This window comes from Somniosus microcephalus, chromosome 9 (genome assembly GCF_052327205.1).
Source record: "Somniosus microcephalus isolate GS21.2 chromosome 9, FLI_Smic_1.0, whole genome shotgun sequence".
In the NCBI taxonomy this organism is placed as follows: domain Eukaryota; kingdom Metazoa; phylum Chordata; class Chondrichthyes; order Squaliformes; family Somniosidae; genus Somniosus; species Somniosus microcephalus.
Window position 1 is genome coordinate 234,263,290 of NC_140995.1, and position 17,419 is coordinate 234,280,708.

At 45.2% G+C, this 17,419-nt stretch overlaps 1 protein-coding gene across 2 annotated transcripts in view; it reads left to right on the top strand.

Moving 5' to 3' along the window:
- The window catches only part of aida (axin interactor, dorsalization associated), a 65,611-nt gene that overhangs the window by 19,150 nt on the left and 29,042 nt on the right, over positions 1-17,419 (top strand). For both annotated transcript variants that reach the window (XM_085998027.1, XM_085998028.1), the window contains exon 3: positions 6,929-6,982. In XM_085998027.1, coding sequence (XP_085854153.1) covers positions 6,929-6,982 — 54 coding nt within the window. The remainder of the gene's footprint in view (positions 1-6,928; positions 6,983-17,419) is intronic.

Consider the following 17,419-nt stretch of genomic DNA (forward strand, 5'->3'; position numbering starts at 1 on the left):
TGGTTATGGGACAAATATTGGCCAGGAAATTGGGAGAACTCACCTGCTCTCTTTGAAAAGTACCGTGGGATCTTTTACATCCACTTGAAAGGGCAGACAGGGTTTAACTAATCCAAAGAACGGAACCTCCGACAGTTCAGCACGCCCTCAATAATGCACTGAAGTGTCAGCCTAGATGATCTGCTCAAATCTCTGGAGTGGGGCTTAAACCTGCAACCTTCTGACAGCAGTGAGAGCACTACCACTGAGCCAAGGTGGACACATGAGGTGGTTCATTTTGGTAGGAAGAATAAGGTGGCCACATATGTAATGATATCAGCAAATAGTGATGGTATTTGCCTGTTTGATTATTTATGCCTTACCAGCATATTTGCCTGATTGATTATTTATGCCTGACCAGCAGAGGGCATGTGAGAGACAAGCAGTTTAGTTTTAGTTTCGTTTTCGATGGATCTCGAAGATGGTGTCTCCTGTTTAGCTGTTAACTGAGTTGAACAAACTTTAGATTAAAAGACATTCTCTTTCATGAATGAGTCATCATTGAACCCACCTACAAATCAATACATGGTGTCAGAAGTGATTGAAAGAGATGAAGAGGAAAAATCTGAAGTTAGCAACTCGACGAGATAGTGGCAAGCAAGCTATCCAGCGAAATCAGCTCTCCACATATTAGCAAGCCAAAAGAGAACATCGTTACTTACCATTGGAGAATAGCTAACGAAGTGAAAAAATGGTAGGATTACACCCACCGGCGAAGCTTCAGTTGACAGGTAATGTGGCTGAAAATTGGAGGAGATTCAAACAACGTTTGGAGTTGTATTTAGTGGCAATCGGAGCTGACGAGAAAAGTGATAAAATGAAAGCGTCAGTGTTCTTGCATGTCGTGGGTGATGAAGCGCTGGAGGTGTACAATAACTTCACATTCGCTGCTGATGGAGACAAAATGAAGCTAGATAAAATAATGGAACAGTTTGAGGCCTACTGCATACCTAAACGTAACGTGACATTTGAGAGGCACAGATTTTTCACGTGTACAGAAAACGGGAGAGACTATTGATCAGTATGTGACTGAACTGAGAAACAGAAGCAAAACGTGTGAATTTGGGGGACTGACAGACTCGCTGATAAAAGACAGACTGGTGTGTGGTATTCCAGATAATGGTCTAAGGGAAAGACTGCTAAGAGAGCAAAATCTAGACCTGGGAAAAGCCATAGCACTGTGTAGGGCTACAGAGACTGTGAAGTTGCAGGCAAAGGAGCTGTTCAGTGACAGTAGCTGCAACGTGGATGCAGTGAGTAAGAACGGACACAAACCGTTTAACAAAAAGAGCGCCAATGTGAAAAAAGAGGCGTGGCCAGCGAACAAAAATGAAAGGGGCAATCGAAAGTCATGTAGTCGATGCGGTACACAGCATACACCAAAAAAGTGTCCAGCATATGGTAAAACATGCAATAGTTGCAACAAAAACAACCATTATGCCCATTGCTGTAAGAACCAAGCGCAACAAAGCAAGGTCCATGCAGTAGATGAAAGCGAGATCGAGGAGTTCAATGTGGATGTTGTGTCTGAAAAGAAAAAAGAGACTGGATGTTGACACTAAAAGTGAATGACATACACATTCCATTCAAATTGGATACTGGAGCACAAGTTAATGTGATATCGGAGACTGATTTTAAGAAAATTAGACCCAGACCAAAGATACATGGAATAAAAGTGAAAGTGACAGGATACTCAGGTACTAATATACCAGTGAAAGGAAGATGCATTGTCAAAGTGACACACAAGGACAGAGAGCACACGCTAGCATTAATCGTGGTGCCAAAGGATGTGCAAGCCATACTAGGTTTAATAGCCTGTGAGAGACTGAACCTGGTAAAGAGAGTCCTCGTTGTGGAAAGCGAAGGAGAGACAGTCTATGATGAACTCATGAAAGAGTACGACGACCTATTTCAGGGTCTAGGCTGCCTTCCAGGAGATCACACGATCAGAGTAGATAAAAGGATGCCAACAGTCATACATCCATGCAGAAAAGTTCCGTTTGCTCTTCAGAAGCAACTGAAGGCAGAGTTGGACAGGATGGAAAGCCTGAACGTGATTCAGAAGATAGATGAGCCAACTGAGTGGGTGAGTTCCCTCGTCGTTGTGGACAAAAAGAATGGAAAGCTCAGAATTTGCCTGGATCCAAGAGATCTAAACAGAGCAATAAAGAGAGAGCACTTCAAGCTTCCTACACGTGAGGAAATCATGTCACAGTTTGCAAATGCAAAGTATTTCAGCAAGTTAGATGCATCATCAGGATTTTGGCAGATGAAGCTGGACGAGGCAAGTTCAAGACTGTGCACGTTCAACAGTCCATTTGGCAGATGCAGATTCCTAAGGTTACCATTTGGCATTGCCTCAGCTCCTGAAGTGTATCACAAAACTATCCATATGATCTATGAGCACCTGGAGGGAGTTGATACATCAATGGATGACATCATAGTATGGGGAACCACGAGAACTGAGCATGACGAGAGACTGAAAAAAGTGCTGGAAGCAACAAGGAAAACAAACCTGAAGCTGAATAGAGAGAAATGCCAACTCGGGGTGACAGAACTGACATTCGTGGGAGATATCCTTAGCAGTGAGGGCATCAGACCAAATCCCAGAAAGGTGTCTGCCATTGAGAATATGCCAAAGCCACAATGCAAAAAGGACGTGCAGAGGTTTAATGGAATGATCAACTACATGGGTAAATTCATATCCAACCTCTCAGAAAAGATGGCGCCACTGAGACAACTAACTGAAAAGAACATAGAATGGGAATGGAATCATGAGCATGAGAAGTCATGGAGCGATCTAAAGAAACTGCTCACAGAGGAACCAGTTCTGAGGTTTTATGACCCAGCGAGACCCATCAAGATATCATCAGATGCATCACAGAGTGGGCTCGGTGCTGTTCTTCTGCAAAAATATGACTACTGGCAACCTATTGCATATGCATCGCGCTCAATGACAGACGCGGAGACGCGATATGCTCAAATAGAAAAGGAGCTGCTCAGCATCACATACGCCTGTGAAAGATTTCACCAGTTTGTGGCAGGACAAGCAATCAGTGTAGAGACTGACCATAAGCCCTTGATTGCATTGTTCCAAAAGCCACTAAATGGGTGTCCGCTTAGAATACAAAGAATGATATCAGGCTGCAATGCTATACACTGAATGTTGCGTACACACCGGGTAAGCTGATGTATACAGCAGACACGTTGTCCAGAGCTGTAGACCCAAGTGAGCCCGCAAAAATGGATGAAAAAGTGAACGCCTACGTGGACATGATCACAAGTGCACTGCCCATAGCAGATGCAAAAATGGAGCTCATAAAGACTGAGACAAACAAAGATGAAACAATGAGACGACTGAGGAAAAGCATCTTGGATGGATGGCCCAACATGAAGCAAGACTGCTCACCTGACATGGCAGAGTACTGGAACTGCAGGGCGGAACTATCAGTGGTCGAAGACATCATCTACAAAGGAAGTAAAATAGTTATCCCAAAGAGTCTGAGAAGAGAGATGCTAAAAAGGATCCATGGAGGACATCTGGGAATCAAAGTGTAAGAAAAGAGCACGAGAGGTGATGTACTGGCCACGAATCAACCAAGATGTGACAAATGAGGTGTCAAACTGCACAATATGCCTGAAATATCGAGCAAGCAATCCGATAGAACCACTGAAGCCACACCCAGCGCCAGACAGACCTTACCAGAAGGTAGGCGCTGACCTATTTGTATGTCAAGGGAAGGACTATCTTGTAGTCACAGACTATTACTCCCTGTATCCAGAGGTTTGTAGACTGTACACCACCACTGCAGATGCTGTGATAACATGTATGAAAGCCATATTCTCCAGACATGGCGTGGCAAGCGAGGTCTTCACAGACAACGGACCCCAGTTTTACAATGCAAGTTTCCGACACTTTGCCAAAGAGTGGGACTTTGTCTACACAACGTCAAGTCCTCACTTTCCACAGTCCAATGGTCTAGTGGAAAAATCGGTCCAGACAGTGAAAAGACTGATGTACAAGGCAAAAGACAGTGGAACTGACTTCTACCAGAGCATGCTTGTATACCGCACAACGCCGCTCGAGTGTGGTAAGTCACCAGCCCAACTCCTTATGGGACGTCGGCTAAGGTCAAACCTACCCATCCCGGAGAACCTCCTGAAAACAAAAGAGGGGGAGAAAGTGAGGAAGTTCAAAAAACAACAGAAAGAAAAGCAAAAGTACTACTATGACAGAGGAACACAAAACCTACCTGAACTCCACACTGGTGACCAAGTAAGGTTCAAAGACAAAACAAACATATGGACTCGGAAGGGAACTGTCTTGAGTGAAGTTCAACCAAGATCATACACCATTCAGACAGATGAGGGTGCTGTTCTGCGAAGAAATCGTCGGGATCTTCTCAAGAGACCAGCCACAGCAAGTCAAAAGACTGATACTGTTGAACAACCTGATCACACAGCTGAGAAATCATCATCTGAGGCAACAACTCAGATTCAAGGACAATCAATCAAAAAATCCTCAAGACGCGTGAAGCCTCCTGAGAGACTCATTGAGCAAGTTTAAGGACTCTTGTCTTGTTATAGAAGGAAGTAATGTTATCTTATTCTTTCTTCAAGTTCTAGTGTATTTACATATTTCATGTGAACACACAAAACAAGGTTAAAAAACCGTGATAATGATAATGTAAGTTCATTAAGTGTTACAGTTAAAATGCAGAGTAATACAAAGAAAACATGTTAGATAAAAGTAAAATACTTTTGTTTTAAGAAAGGGAGATGTAATGATATCAGCAAATAGTGATGGTATTTGCCTGTTTGATTATTTATGCCTTACCAGCATATTTGCCTGATTGATTATTTATGCCTGACCAGCAGAGGGCATGTGAGAGACAAGCAGTTTAGTTTTAGTTTCGTTTTAGATGGATCTCGAAGATGGTGTCTCCTGTTTAGCTGTTAACTGAGTTGAACAAACTTTGGATTAAAAGACATTCTCTTTCATGAATGAGTCATCATTGAACCCACCTACAAATCAATACAACATACTTCTTGGAAAATAAGAGTCCAAATGGGGTAGAGGAGAAAGGGGATCTAGGGGTACAGATACACAAATCACAAAGTAGTGATGCAGGTTAATAAGACCATAAAAATGCAAACAAAGCACGGGGGTTCATTTCTAGAGGGATAGAATTGAAAAGCAGAGCAGTTATGTTAAACTTGTACAGAACCTTGATTAGGCCACACCGAGTACTGTGCATAGTCCTGGTCTCCATATTCTAAAAAGGCTATTGAGGCACTGGAGAAGGTGCCGAGAAGATTTACTCGGATGATACCAGAACTGAGGTTGTAACGATCAGGAAAGCTTGAACAGGCTGGGTCTTTTTTCTCAGAGCAGTCTGAGGGGTGACCTGAGAGAGGTCTTTAAGATTCTGAAAGGGTTTGATAGGGTAGACGTAGAGAAAACGTTTCCACTTGTGGAGGAGTCTAAAACTAGGGGCCATAAATACAAGATAGTCACTAATAAATCCAATAGGGAATTCAGGAGAAACTTATTTTCCCAGAGAGTGATTAGAATGTCGAACTTGCTACCACAAGGAGTAGTTGAAGTGAATAGCATCGATGCATTTAAGGTGAAGCTAGATAAACACGTGAGGGGGAAAGGAATAGAAGATTATACTGATAGGGTTAGATAAAGAGGGATGAGAGGAGGAGGCTCAAGTGGAGCATGAACACCGGCATGGAGCACTTGGGCTGATTGGCCTGTTTATGTGCTGTACATTCTGTGTAATTCTATGAAGAGTCAGCACTGCATAGGTGTGCTGGGCTGACTGGCTGCACGTGTGCTGCAATTTCTAGAATTCTATATAAAAGACATTCTACCTTAATGTAATTCACTTATGTGAAGTGATTTGAGATGCCGATAACAAAGGAATTTCTGTTCTTGTATAGTTTCAAATTGGGACTAAACTGGATCTCTTATAGCTGGATATAAAATGGAAGACACAGGCATTCCATCTGCATGAGCTGGCCAGCTGCTAAAGGATTCCCTTTGCTAGATAGGCATGTTTAAAATGTTAATGTATGTAGCTTCTTTAGATGAAAAATGAAATTTCCAATAACCTTTGTCAAAACCAACAGGTTATTATGAATGGGAAAACCCATTATCTCTCTGTCTGCCAAGGTATGAAGATAGGAAGCATTTTAGATCTGGATCCAGCACAGTTTAATGGCAGGAGCTGAAATCCAAGAGGGTGTGTCTGTTTGTTTGGTAATTTAAACTGCTTCCATTCCCACCCTAACAAGTGAAGGATGTTGTGTCAGCAGAGGATTCATTAAAGTTAAATTGACTTGCAGCCAGATGCAGAAGAAAAAAGCTAGCTGTGGAATAAGCATCTTAACTTTTTCCTTTACGACCACAACAGTGACAGCAGCTATGGAAAATGAATAGAGCGTCCAAGACTTTGTCACACCCTTGGTCTCAATTGCTCTTTCTATCCTTCAGATGAGCTGTTAAATGGGACCCCCTGTTTGCCGGTTCAGGTGGTGATTAAAAGGTCGCTTGGCACTATTCAAAGCGCAGGGAGTTCTCGCCATGTCCTGGCTAACATTGCCCTCCCAGTCAACACCAAAAAAATAGATTAACTGGTTATTCATTTCAATGCTATTTGTGGGATCTTGCAGTGTAAGATAAATGTTTGCCTAGTCAATGCATTTCAAGGTAATTTATGACTTGTAATTTTGCTGAGATATGTAAGACTTTATATAAATGCAATTTCTTGAGCAAGCCTCTGGTGAAAGACTGTAGTAAACATTTATATTGTCCTTGTTCCCACGAGTGCTCTGTCTCCCTTCCAAAGGATCTAACCACGCTTTTCCCTTTTCTTCACAGAAAACACTTGGCAAAATAGCAACATGCCTTGAATTACGAAGTACAGCTTTGCAGGTACTACTAATTGGATAACCGTTTTATTCTATATTTTCAACTAAATTGAATCTTATCATGTGACATCCAGATTTCTGGGAGAGGAATAGAAATTCTATGTGATATTTTGGAGTTAGTTCAAGTTAACGAGGTTGTGATGTATTGGCATCCCCTTACACACAGATAGCCAGTCAGTTGAATGGCAGTAATCGAGAGGCTGGTATCCTCTAACTTTTCTTAAGACGAATGGAATATTAAAAGGAAAACTAGAAGGTCGTGGGTTTTTAAAAATGCTTCTTGTTGACACACTCGGGTCATGCGAGAGGAATGGCCATTTGGGCAAGGTACTGAGTGCATCCAGTGCCCGTGGAGCTGTACCTTGGCATAAGGGAGGAGAGTAAATAAGCACAACAGTACCTTCTGGAGCACTCCCATGGTTCAGTTGTACACTGGGTGATCTATTAACCAACTGAGCCAGACAGACTGGCATGGTCCCAAGTTCAGTACTCAGTTTATGCTACGTTAGCTGACCTCTGCTGAGGTAGAGGTATATTTGCCTCCAGCACTCTAGACTGAGGTCCCTGCTCCTGATATCCAGTGACTGCTGCTGAAAGGTTCATGTGTGGATGTTAGTTGAAGACAAGATTGGGCTCGGTTGTGATGCCAACCATAGTTGAAAAGCTTACACTGGGAATATTACCACTTGGGTGAGGTACTGGAAGCAGTCAGCACCCATGAAACCATATCGCAGCAAAAAACAGCACCTACAGAAAAGGAGGGGGAGAGAGAGATACTGGAGTGAGGTGGAGGGGGGGTGGGGTGTGGGTAGGTAAGAAGAAAAAAATGCCTTTTACTTAAAGGTGATTTTTGGCTTTGTAAAAAATAAATTATGCCCCTTACAAAAATGTAACCCATCGACCCCTCCCCCCAACGTCTTGAGCTGTTGTACAGTGTTTTATTTTCCTCTTGTGCTATGCTCAGTGAGCTGCCCTCGTGTCTCGACCAATTCTGGTCTGCAATTGGTCACTAGCATGTGTGTGTGTGACCGGAGTCCTCTGTGACACACACATTCCCTCCCACAATGATGAAAATTGTAGGCACTATTCCACGTGTTGCAGCTGAAATGTCCTTTCTTGCCAAATCAACATTTGTGTGCTGACATCATATTTTATTTGGCTCACCCATGAATTGTGGCCACTTGAAGTCCTGTCAAGAGAGACCCAGGGCCTGTACCCCAGCATGAATCACTGCTGCCTTGGGAGGAGGGGAGAAAATTGAAAATATCTGGTGACGGTGCCTGTGTATGAAGGGTAAGGTTAGAGGCACATATTTAGATGGTGGAGAATTTTCAAGCAAACTTCATAGTCCGTTGATTATTACTATTGCAGTTGGTTACATTCCAGGGTTTGAGTTCTGCCTTCTATTGGTGTGCCATCTGAAGGCCCACACACAGCCAGGGGAAACATCCTTCCTGAACCTACCCTGTCGAACCCTGTAAGAATTTTGTATGATTCAATGAGATCATTCCTCATTCTTCTAGACTCTAGAGAATATAGGCCTTGTCTACTCAATCTCTCCTCATAGAACAATTCCCCAATCCCAGGAATCAGTCCGATGAACCTTCGTTGCACTGCCTCTATGGCAAGTATATCCTTCCAATCCCATGAGCTCTAATTTTATTTAATAACCTCTTGTGCGGCACCTTATCGAATGCCTTCTGAAAATCTAAATACACCACATCCACTGGTTCCCCCTTATCTATTCAGCTAGTTACAACCTCAAAAAACTCTAACAGATTTGTCAAACATGATTTCCCTTTCATAAATCCGTGTTGACTGCCCAATCCTATTATTTTCCACGTGCCCTGTCACCAAGTCCTTAATAATAGATTAGCATTTTCTCTACTACTGATGTCAGGCTAACTGGTTTGTAGTTCCTGTTTTCTCTCTCCCTCCTTTCTTAAATAGTGGGGTTACATTTGCTACCTTCCAATCCGCGGGAACCGTTCTAGAATCTGTGGAATTTTGGAAAATGACAACCAATGCATCCACTATCTCTACAGCCAACTCTTTCAAAAACCCTAGGATGTAGGCCATAAGGTCCAGGATATTTATTGGCTTTCAGTCCTATTAATTTCTCCGGTGCTATTTTTTTTTTTACTAATAATTTCTTTCAGTTCCTCATTCTCGCTAGGCCCTAGGTTCTCCACTATTTCTGGGAGTTTTTTTGCATAGTCTTTCATGAAGACAGACACAAAGTATATGTTTAGTTTCGCTGCCATTTCCTTATTGCCCATTATAATGTCTCCTGTCTCAGCCTGTAAGGGACCCACATTTATTTTTGCTGATCTTTTCCTTTTTACATACCTATAGAAGCTTTTACAGTCTGTTTTTATGTCTCTCGCTAGTTTGCTCTCATTCTATTTTTCCTTTATCAATTTCTTGGTCCTCCTTTGTTGAATTCTAAAATCCTTCCAATCCTTAAGCTTACTATTTTTGGCAATATTATAAGCCTCTTTCTTCAATCTAATACTATCTTTAATTTCTCTTGTTAGTCATGGTTGGACCATTTTTCCTCTGGTGTGTTTATTTCTTAAGGGAATGTATATTCGTTGCGAATTATGAATTATTTCTTTAAATGTTTGCCATTGCTTTTCTACTGTCATATCTTTTAATCTAGTTTCCCAACCTACCTTAGCCAACTTGCCCCTCATACCTACGTAGTTTGCTTTGTTCAGGTTTAGGACCCTAGTTTCGGACTTAACTAAATCACTCTCAAACTCAACATAAAATTCTAGCATATTATGATCACTGCTCCCTAGAGGCTCCTTTACTACAAAGTTATTAATTAACCCTGTCTCATTGCACAGTACTAGATCTAAAATAGCCAATTCCCTTGTAGGTTCCTTGACATACTGATCTAGAAAACTATCTTGAATGCATTCCATGAACTCTTCCTCTGCACTATTTCTGCAAATTTGTTTTGCCCAGTCTATATGAAAGTCAAAGTCCTCCATGATTACTGTATTCCCCTTGTTACATGCATCTTTAATGTCCTTATTTATACTGTGCCTGACACTACAACCACTGTTGGGGGCCTATAGACTACTCCCATTAGTGTTTTCTGCCCCTTGTTGTTTCTTAGCTCCACCCAAATTGATTCTACATTTTGTTTTTCTGAGCCAAGATCCTTTCTCTCTCTTCTGTCTTTATTCCCTCCTTTATTATCGGGGCTACCCCTCCTCCATTCTGCCTGTCTCTTCTAAAAGTCAAATATCCTGGAAAATTTTGTTCCCAACCTTGGTCACTCTGCAACCACGTCTCTGTAATGGCTGTTAAATCAAACCCATTTATTTCTATCTGCGCTATTAATTCATCCACTTTGTTGTGAATGCTTCGTGCATTCAGATATGGTACCTTTAGCTTTAACTTTTTTCTATTTTTCCCTGATGTCACTTTAGTCACTAATGCCCCATTACCTTTATTAATTTTTCTGTCCCTTCCTGGCCCACTCTGCTTATCTTTACCCAGATCACTATTCTGCTCTACAGCCTTGACATTTCTCTTACTGCTTTTGAATTTACCCTTTCCTGAATCCTCTCACCCACCCTTCATTAGTTTAAAGCCCTATCTACCACCCTAGTTATTCTATTTGCCAGGACACTGGTCGGAGCCTGGTTTAAGTGGAGCCTGTCCCCATGGAACAGCTCCCTCTTTCTCCAGTACTGGTGCCAGTGCCCCATGAATTGAAACCCCTGCCTCCCACACCACTCTTTGAGTCACGCATTTAACCTACTTATCTGTTTGTCCCTATGCCAATTTGCACGTGACTCAGGTAACAATCCAGAGATTATTACCTGTGAGGTTCTGCCTTTTAATTTCGACCCTAGCTCCTCAAACTCTCAGCAGAACCTCATTCCTAGTTCTACCTATGTCATTGGTTCCTACATGGACCATGACAATTGACTTCTCTCCTTCCCGCTCCCACTCCAAGTTCTTCTCCAGCCATGAGGAGACATCCTTTACCCTGGCACCAGGCAGGCAACACAACCTTCGGAACTCCCGGTCGCAGCTGACTATACTATCTCCTACCACTACCACATTCCTTTTCACTCTTTCCCCCCCCCCCCCCCACTTGAATGGCCTCCTGCACCATGGTGCCATGGTCAGTTTGCTCATCCACCCTGCTCTCCGTCCTTGTTCTCATCCCCACATGTAGCAAGTATCTCATACCTGTTGGTCAAAGTCAAGAGCCAAGGCTCCTCCATCACTACATCCTGGGTCCCCATACCTTCCTGACTCGCGTCACACCCTCCTGTCCCTGACCATTGACTAACTCTAAAGTACTAAATCTAAAGGGTGCGACTGCCTCCTGGAACAAAATGTCCAGGTAACTCTTCCCCCTCCCTGATGCCCCGCAATGTCTGCACCTCAGACTCCAGCTCAACAACTCAGCCGAGTTTCCTTGAGCTGTAGACACTTACCGCAGGTGTGGTTGCTCGGGATCTCGCTGGTCTCCACAAACTCCCAGCTGCAGTTACAGCACACCACCTGCCCTGCCGTATCTAGTAAACCTTCTTTATTTATTTGATTAGTTAATTAATTATTATTACTTCAATCAATTATTTTAGTTTTATTAATTAACTGGATTATCTAGTTTAGGTTACTAATTCTGTAAAGTAATAGCAAATTACAGTTTCCGAGTTCTGAGTTTAACCCACTTCCCTAGCTTGGAGGCTAAAAAAACCTAAAACTCACCAACCAATCACCTACCTGTTGCCCTGTGAAGTCTCTCCTTGACTTTTTTCTGTTTTGAAGGTTCCTTTCGCTGCCTCTCTCTTTATAGCACCACCGCCCTGCTCTCCATTTTATCCCAGGTCCGCTCCCCTCTCGCTCCCTCTCTTTATAACATCACCGCCGCGCTCTCCATTTTATCCCCGGTCCGCTCCCCTCTCGCTCCCTCTCTTTATAACATCACCGCCGCGCTCTCCATTTTATCCCCGGTCTGCTCCTCTCTCGCTCCCTCTCTATAGCATCACCGCCGTTCTCTCCATTTTATCCCAGGTCCGCTCCTCTCTCGCTCCCTCTCTCTATAGTATCACCGCCATTCTCTCCCATTTTATCCCAGGTCCGCTCCCCTCTCGCTCCCTCTCTTTATAACATCACCGCCGCGCTCTCCATTTTATCCCCGGTCCGCTCCCCTCTCTCTATAGCATCACCGCCGTTCTCTCCATTTTATCCCCGGTCTGCTCCTCTCTCGCTCCCTCTCTCTATAGTATCACCGCCATTCTCTCCCATTTTATCCCAGGTCCGCTCCTCTCTCGCTCCCTCTCTCTATAGTATCACCGCCATTCTCTCCCATTTTATCCCAGGTCCGCTCCTCTCGCTCCCTCTCTCTTTATAGCATCACCGCCGCTCTCTCCATTTTATCCCAGGACCGCTCCCTCTCTCTCTATAGCGCCACCGGCGCGCTCTCCATTTTATCCCAGGACCGCTCCTTTCACCTCTCTGTCTCTCTCTCTCTCTCTCACTTTCTCTTAAGTGTAATACTTCTGGAGTTTGCTGTGTGTTTGGGAGATTAAATCCTAGGGGTCAATTTTAACTCAGCCGTGAGGCGGGCTTTGAGGCGTGTGGGGGGTTAAAATCGCAAAAACTGGGGGTCGGGACCCCCCCCCCCCTCCCCCGCCTGGTTCCCGACCCCGAGCCATTTTAACCCAGGCGTGTCTGATGGTCCTGAATCAGTCCCGCCTCCAACAGGCGGGACTGGTCTTTAAGGCCCTTAATCAGCAATAATTGGCCTTTATAATCCCATTTCAACAGGCCCTTGCATTTTTAACCCTTTTCCCACGTAAAACGCGCCTGGTGCAGATCACGCCTGTGAAACCTGGCGTGAGCACTATTGGCTTGCTGACTATCAGCTGCAGGTCAACCAGTAAAGAGGAGATTTGATCAGTCATCATTTGCAGGTGGCAGGACTTTGTTGTTTCAGGCCTGGGGCAACTTTTACCAGGCTTAACCACACCTGTAGAAGGTTGGAGCCTCACGCACATCTCCAGTGTGACCTCCTGGGAAACCCCGCTCGCCACCTTCACTTAGCGCTTCCTCAACGGAGGCATATACCAGAAGCATGGGAGCCATTTATTTCCTTTCCTTCTGGGCATTAGATGAGCTCGAACACCAGCCGTGGCACCAGCAGAACCAGGAACAACAGCAGCAGCAACGGGAGCGCCAGGCTGCTGCTCACCCACCTGAAGCTGCACAGGCCAGAAGGGGCCAGCGCTTGGAAGTGGCTTGAGAGCACCTTGCTGCACATCAGGGGGCCATGGGGACCCGTTTCTGCACTGGCAGTCCTACTCAGAAGGACTTCCATGAAGGTCTGGTTTCTCTGTTCAATAGATGCCCATCGCTCCTCAAGAGATGTCATTCTATTATGAACACTCACCATGTTTTCCATACCCTGGCGACTTATCTCCTCCATGGAGGTTGCCATCCTTTCCACGGTGATGCGTTCATGCACCAATTACTCCACAAAGGCTCTGCTCATGTTCGCTATGGACTCCTCCATTCGCTCCACACTCTCATCGACCCTGGAGACAAAACCTGCCAGAGACTCCTGCATCTGTTCCTGGAGTTTCAGCCCCGCTGATCTTATGGATGGACCCAGAGGCAGAGGGTCGACACGCAGCTGAGCCGAGATGGCAGAGTCCTGCGCCCTCCGACCAGCACTCTCCACTGCTGTCCCTGTCTCCACAATCTGCTGATGCTTACTTGTGAGCTGTGATACACCAGGTGACAACACTACTCTATGTCCCGAAGGTCCTACCGAGGTGTGAGTGTCTGCGCTGGTGCTGGGTGTGCTGAATTCTGCTGATGCTGCGCCCTCAGAGGTTGCAGGTTCCTCTGAGGAGTCTGGAAGCTCAGGCTCTTCCTCCTGGACAGTGGGGATGGGGGCTCTCGATGGTCCTGTGGGGGAGTAAAGGAAAGAGTTAGAGATGTGAGGTCAAGGTTACATGCACATTGCATATTGCAGATGATCATAAGTCCATCTGTTAGAGCTTCAGAATCATTATCAGCGACTCATGCAATGTCAGTGAGAGAGATGGAAAACGATTCTGTCACCAGCTTGCTGTGATGCTCCCGTCTGTCCGTCCCCCACTTGTGCCTCATCCTCCAGTCCTACGATCTCCAGGACCGCCTCCTCCCAGGGGGTGAGGTGGGCTACTGATGGTGGCCCTCCTCCTGTCCTCGTTCGTTCTCTTTTATTGTGAGCTCTCTTTTCCTGCAATGAGGGAGACTAGTGGAGTTTGAGTGAGAATGAAGGAGTGAGTGCAGAGATTGCATAGCATAGATGCTTAGAAGGAGACAAAGATGGACTGAGGTGGCAAGACCAAGGGCCCTCCCTGTGTGTTGTCAGTTGTTTTCATAGCATCAGAGTGATGGGGAGTGTGAGGGCTGCATAGTCGAATAGTTAGGTGAATGTGAGCATCGAGAGAGAGGGAATGGGTAAGGGTGCATGGATGTCAGTGTCAAGTGGGATGTAGAGGAAGAGATTGCTAAAGCTGAGTGCTGGTGAGGAGGGGCAATGGAGATCAGATTGAGAGTGATGGGAACTTCATACTCACTTTTCCAGTGTGCTGAAGGTCATGAAATCTCTTCCTGCACTGTATCCAGGTTCTGCAGGTAGCCGATAAGGAGTTGACCTCCTCTGCCACGTGCAGCCACGCAGCCTTTGTCTGCTGGGGAGGCATCTTCCTCCCTGATGAAGGGACGAGCACCTCCTTGTGAGCTCTTGCTCCCTCCACTAAAGCCCGCAGGGCAACGTCGTCAAAACGGGGTGCAGACCTCGGTCTTTCTCTTGCCATTCTGCTTCCAGCTCAGTGTATCAGCAAATACCAAAAGGTTGGCAACCTGCAGAAGAAGCAAGGCTTATTGCAGACTCTAAATGCAGCAGCAATAATGACGTCATATTATGTGACTTTCTGACTGGAAATACTCATTTGCCAAGGGTTCCCACACGTTGGAAATCAATTGGCCAATTGAGTTAAAATTGCATCAATCTCACAGACCCATTTAGATTTGTGTGGGAAACACCAAATTCGGGGAACCCGACAATTCCCCGCACCGGAGTTAAAATCGAGCCCCTAATGTCTGGGTTCCAGTAGTGAAACCCTGCATTTTATTCCAAATCCAATGCAAACCCTACAGTTGGAGAAATTGGACTGTTTCTAATTTCATCTCATTCTCTAAACTAAAAATTAAGGAATCTTGATGATCGATTTTTCACCAATACACTCCCAATTATCCTGTATATCTTAGGTAATATCACTAATACCATGAATGTCCGCATTAATATTGGAGCACAGCAGTGGTCAGTGCAATAATGGGTGAGGCCATTGAGGGCTTTAAATGCAAATTTTAAATTTGAGAATAATAATAATTCAACTTTATTGTCATTGTACAATGCACAACGAAATGTGATCTAGCAAGCTCCCATGAGTCCAGTACAAATAACATTAACATTAAACGTAAATAGCACTGTCCTGGGAGAAGCAAAGCCGCTGCGTCTGTGCGCGCCGCCATTCCATTTCCACCATTCCTCCTGTCCGACAATCTTCAGCCCAACGCCCGGGCCTGCTCACCAGCCGCCCCTCCCGGGGCTCCTTCCGTGACCTTCTCACCAACCGCCCCTCCTCGGGGCTCCTTCCGTGACCTTCTGCACCTGGTCTTCCCTGATGGTCACCCCTCCAGGTACTAACCAGGCCTGGCTCTGCTTAGCTTCCAAGCCTTGCCAGTGACCCTGTCCCTAGTCCCAGGAACAGATGTTGGGGGACCAGGAGTAGCATGATGGGTGAGCGAGACTTGGTGCAGGATAGGATACAGGCAACAAAGTTTTGGGTGAGCTGAAGTTTATAGAGTGTGGAGGATGGAAGGCTGGCCAAGAGAGCATTGGAATGATCAAGTTTGGAGGTAAGGCATGAATGAAAGTTTTAACAGATGGGCTGACGAAGGGGCAGAGGCGGGTGATGTTCGAGGTGGATGTAGGTGGTCTTTTGATGGAGAGGATATAAGGTCGGAGCTCAGCCCAGGGTTGAGCGTAATGCCAAGGTTGTGACCAGTCTGAGGGGGATGGAATCGGTGGTGAGGGTATGCAGTTTGTGCTGGGAAATGAAGACTATGGCTTCAGTCTTCCCAATGTTTAGCTGGAGGAAATTACAGCTCATTCAGGACTGAATGTCAGACAAGCAGCCTGACAGCACAAAGGCAGTGGGGGTGGGCTCAAGAGAGGTGGTGGAGCGGCAGAGCTGGGTGCCATTGGTGTAGATCTGAAAGCTGACCTTGTTTCTGCAGATGAAGTTGTCAAGGGGTAGCATGCAGAGGAGGAAAAGGAGGGGGCCAGGGATGGATCATTGAGGGACTCTGGAGGTGGTGCAGGTGAAGTCAGTTGTGTTTCAGGTCGATTTTTTGTTGTTGTCAGAACTGCGTTCGTGGGAGTGATGGGCACGGATCTGGGAAGCCACAGCACATTCAAGGTTCTTGGAGAGGAAAGGGAGGTTGGAGATGAGACTGTACTTACTAAGGACAGAGGGGTCAAAGTGGGTTAATGGAAGAGAGGGGTGGTGATAGCAATGGCTCTCTCTCTCCCTTTCAAAACTATGTTAGCTAGCATAAGAGCCAAGTAATGAAGTTAGGTAGCCGAGAGTTTAGTAGGGATGAGATTGAGGCAGCAGGAGGTAGGTCTTGTAAACTAGATGATCTTGGAAAGGGCGGGCAGAGTGGAAGATTAGGAGAAACTAGAGAGAATAGGAGGGCTTCAGGTTTAGAGAGGGAGAAGGGTGCGGTTTAGCTTAGTGGGCAAGGGGGCGGGAGAGGCAGCTGAACAGCCGGTGTCTGCCTTGGGGATGAAGAAATCTGTTAGCTTCTCACACTGGGTTAGAAGTGAGTGTAGGGAAGATGGATTTAAGGAGGTGATTGATAGTAGATTAAAGGAGCTGGGGTTATCTTTGTCCTTCAGGGTGATCCTGGAGTTGTTTTAGCAAAGAAAAGCAAGGCTTGATATGGCCAAACCGATTTGGAAGTAAGCGACTGGTTGAGCAAATTTGCTGCAATTTTATCAAGGTAACTTAAACTATCTGAATCCTTTGTTTAGATTATCAATTGTAATCACTGCTAGATATCCATTAGTGCAGTAGAGGGAGTGCTGTACTGTTGGAGATGCTGCCTTTCAGATGAGACAGCCCCTGCAGGTTGATGTAAAAGATCCCATGGCACTATTTCAAAGACGAGCAGGGGAGTTCTCTCTGTGTCCTGTCCAATATTTATCACTCAATCACCAATTATCTGGTTATTTATCTCATTGCTATTTGTGGGACCTTGCTGTGTGCAAATTGACGACCACATTTGCCATTACAACAATGACTAAGCTTCAAAACTACTTAATTGGCTGTGACGTACTTTGGGA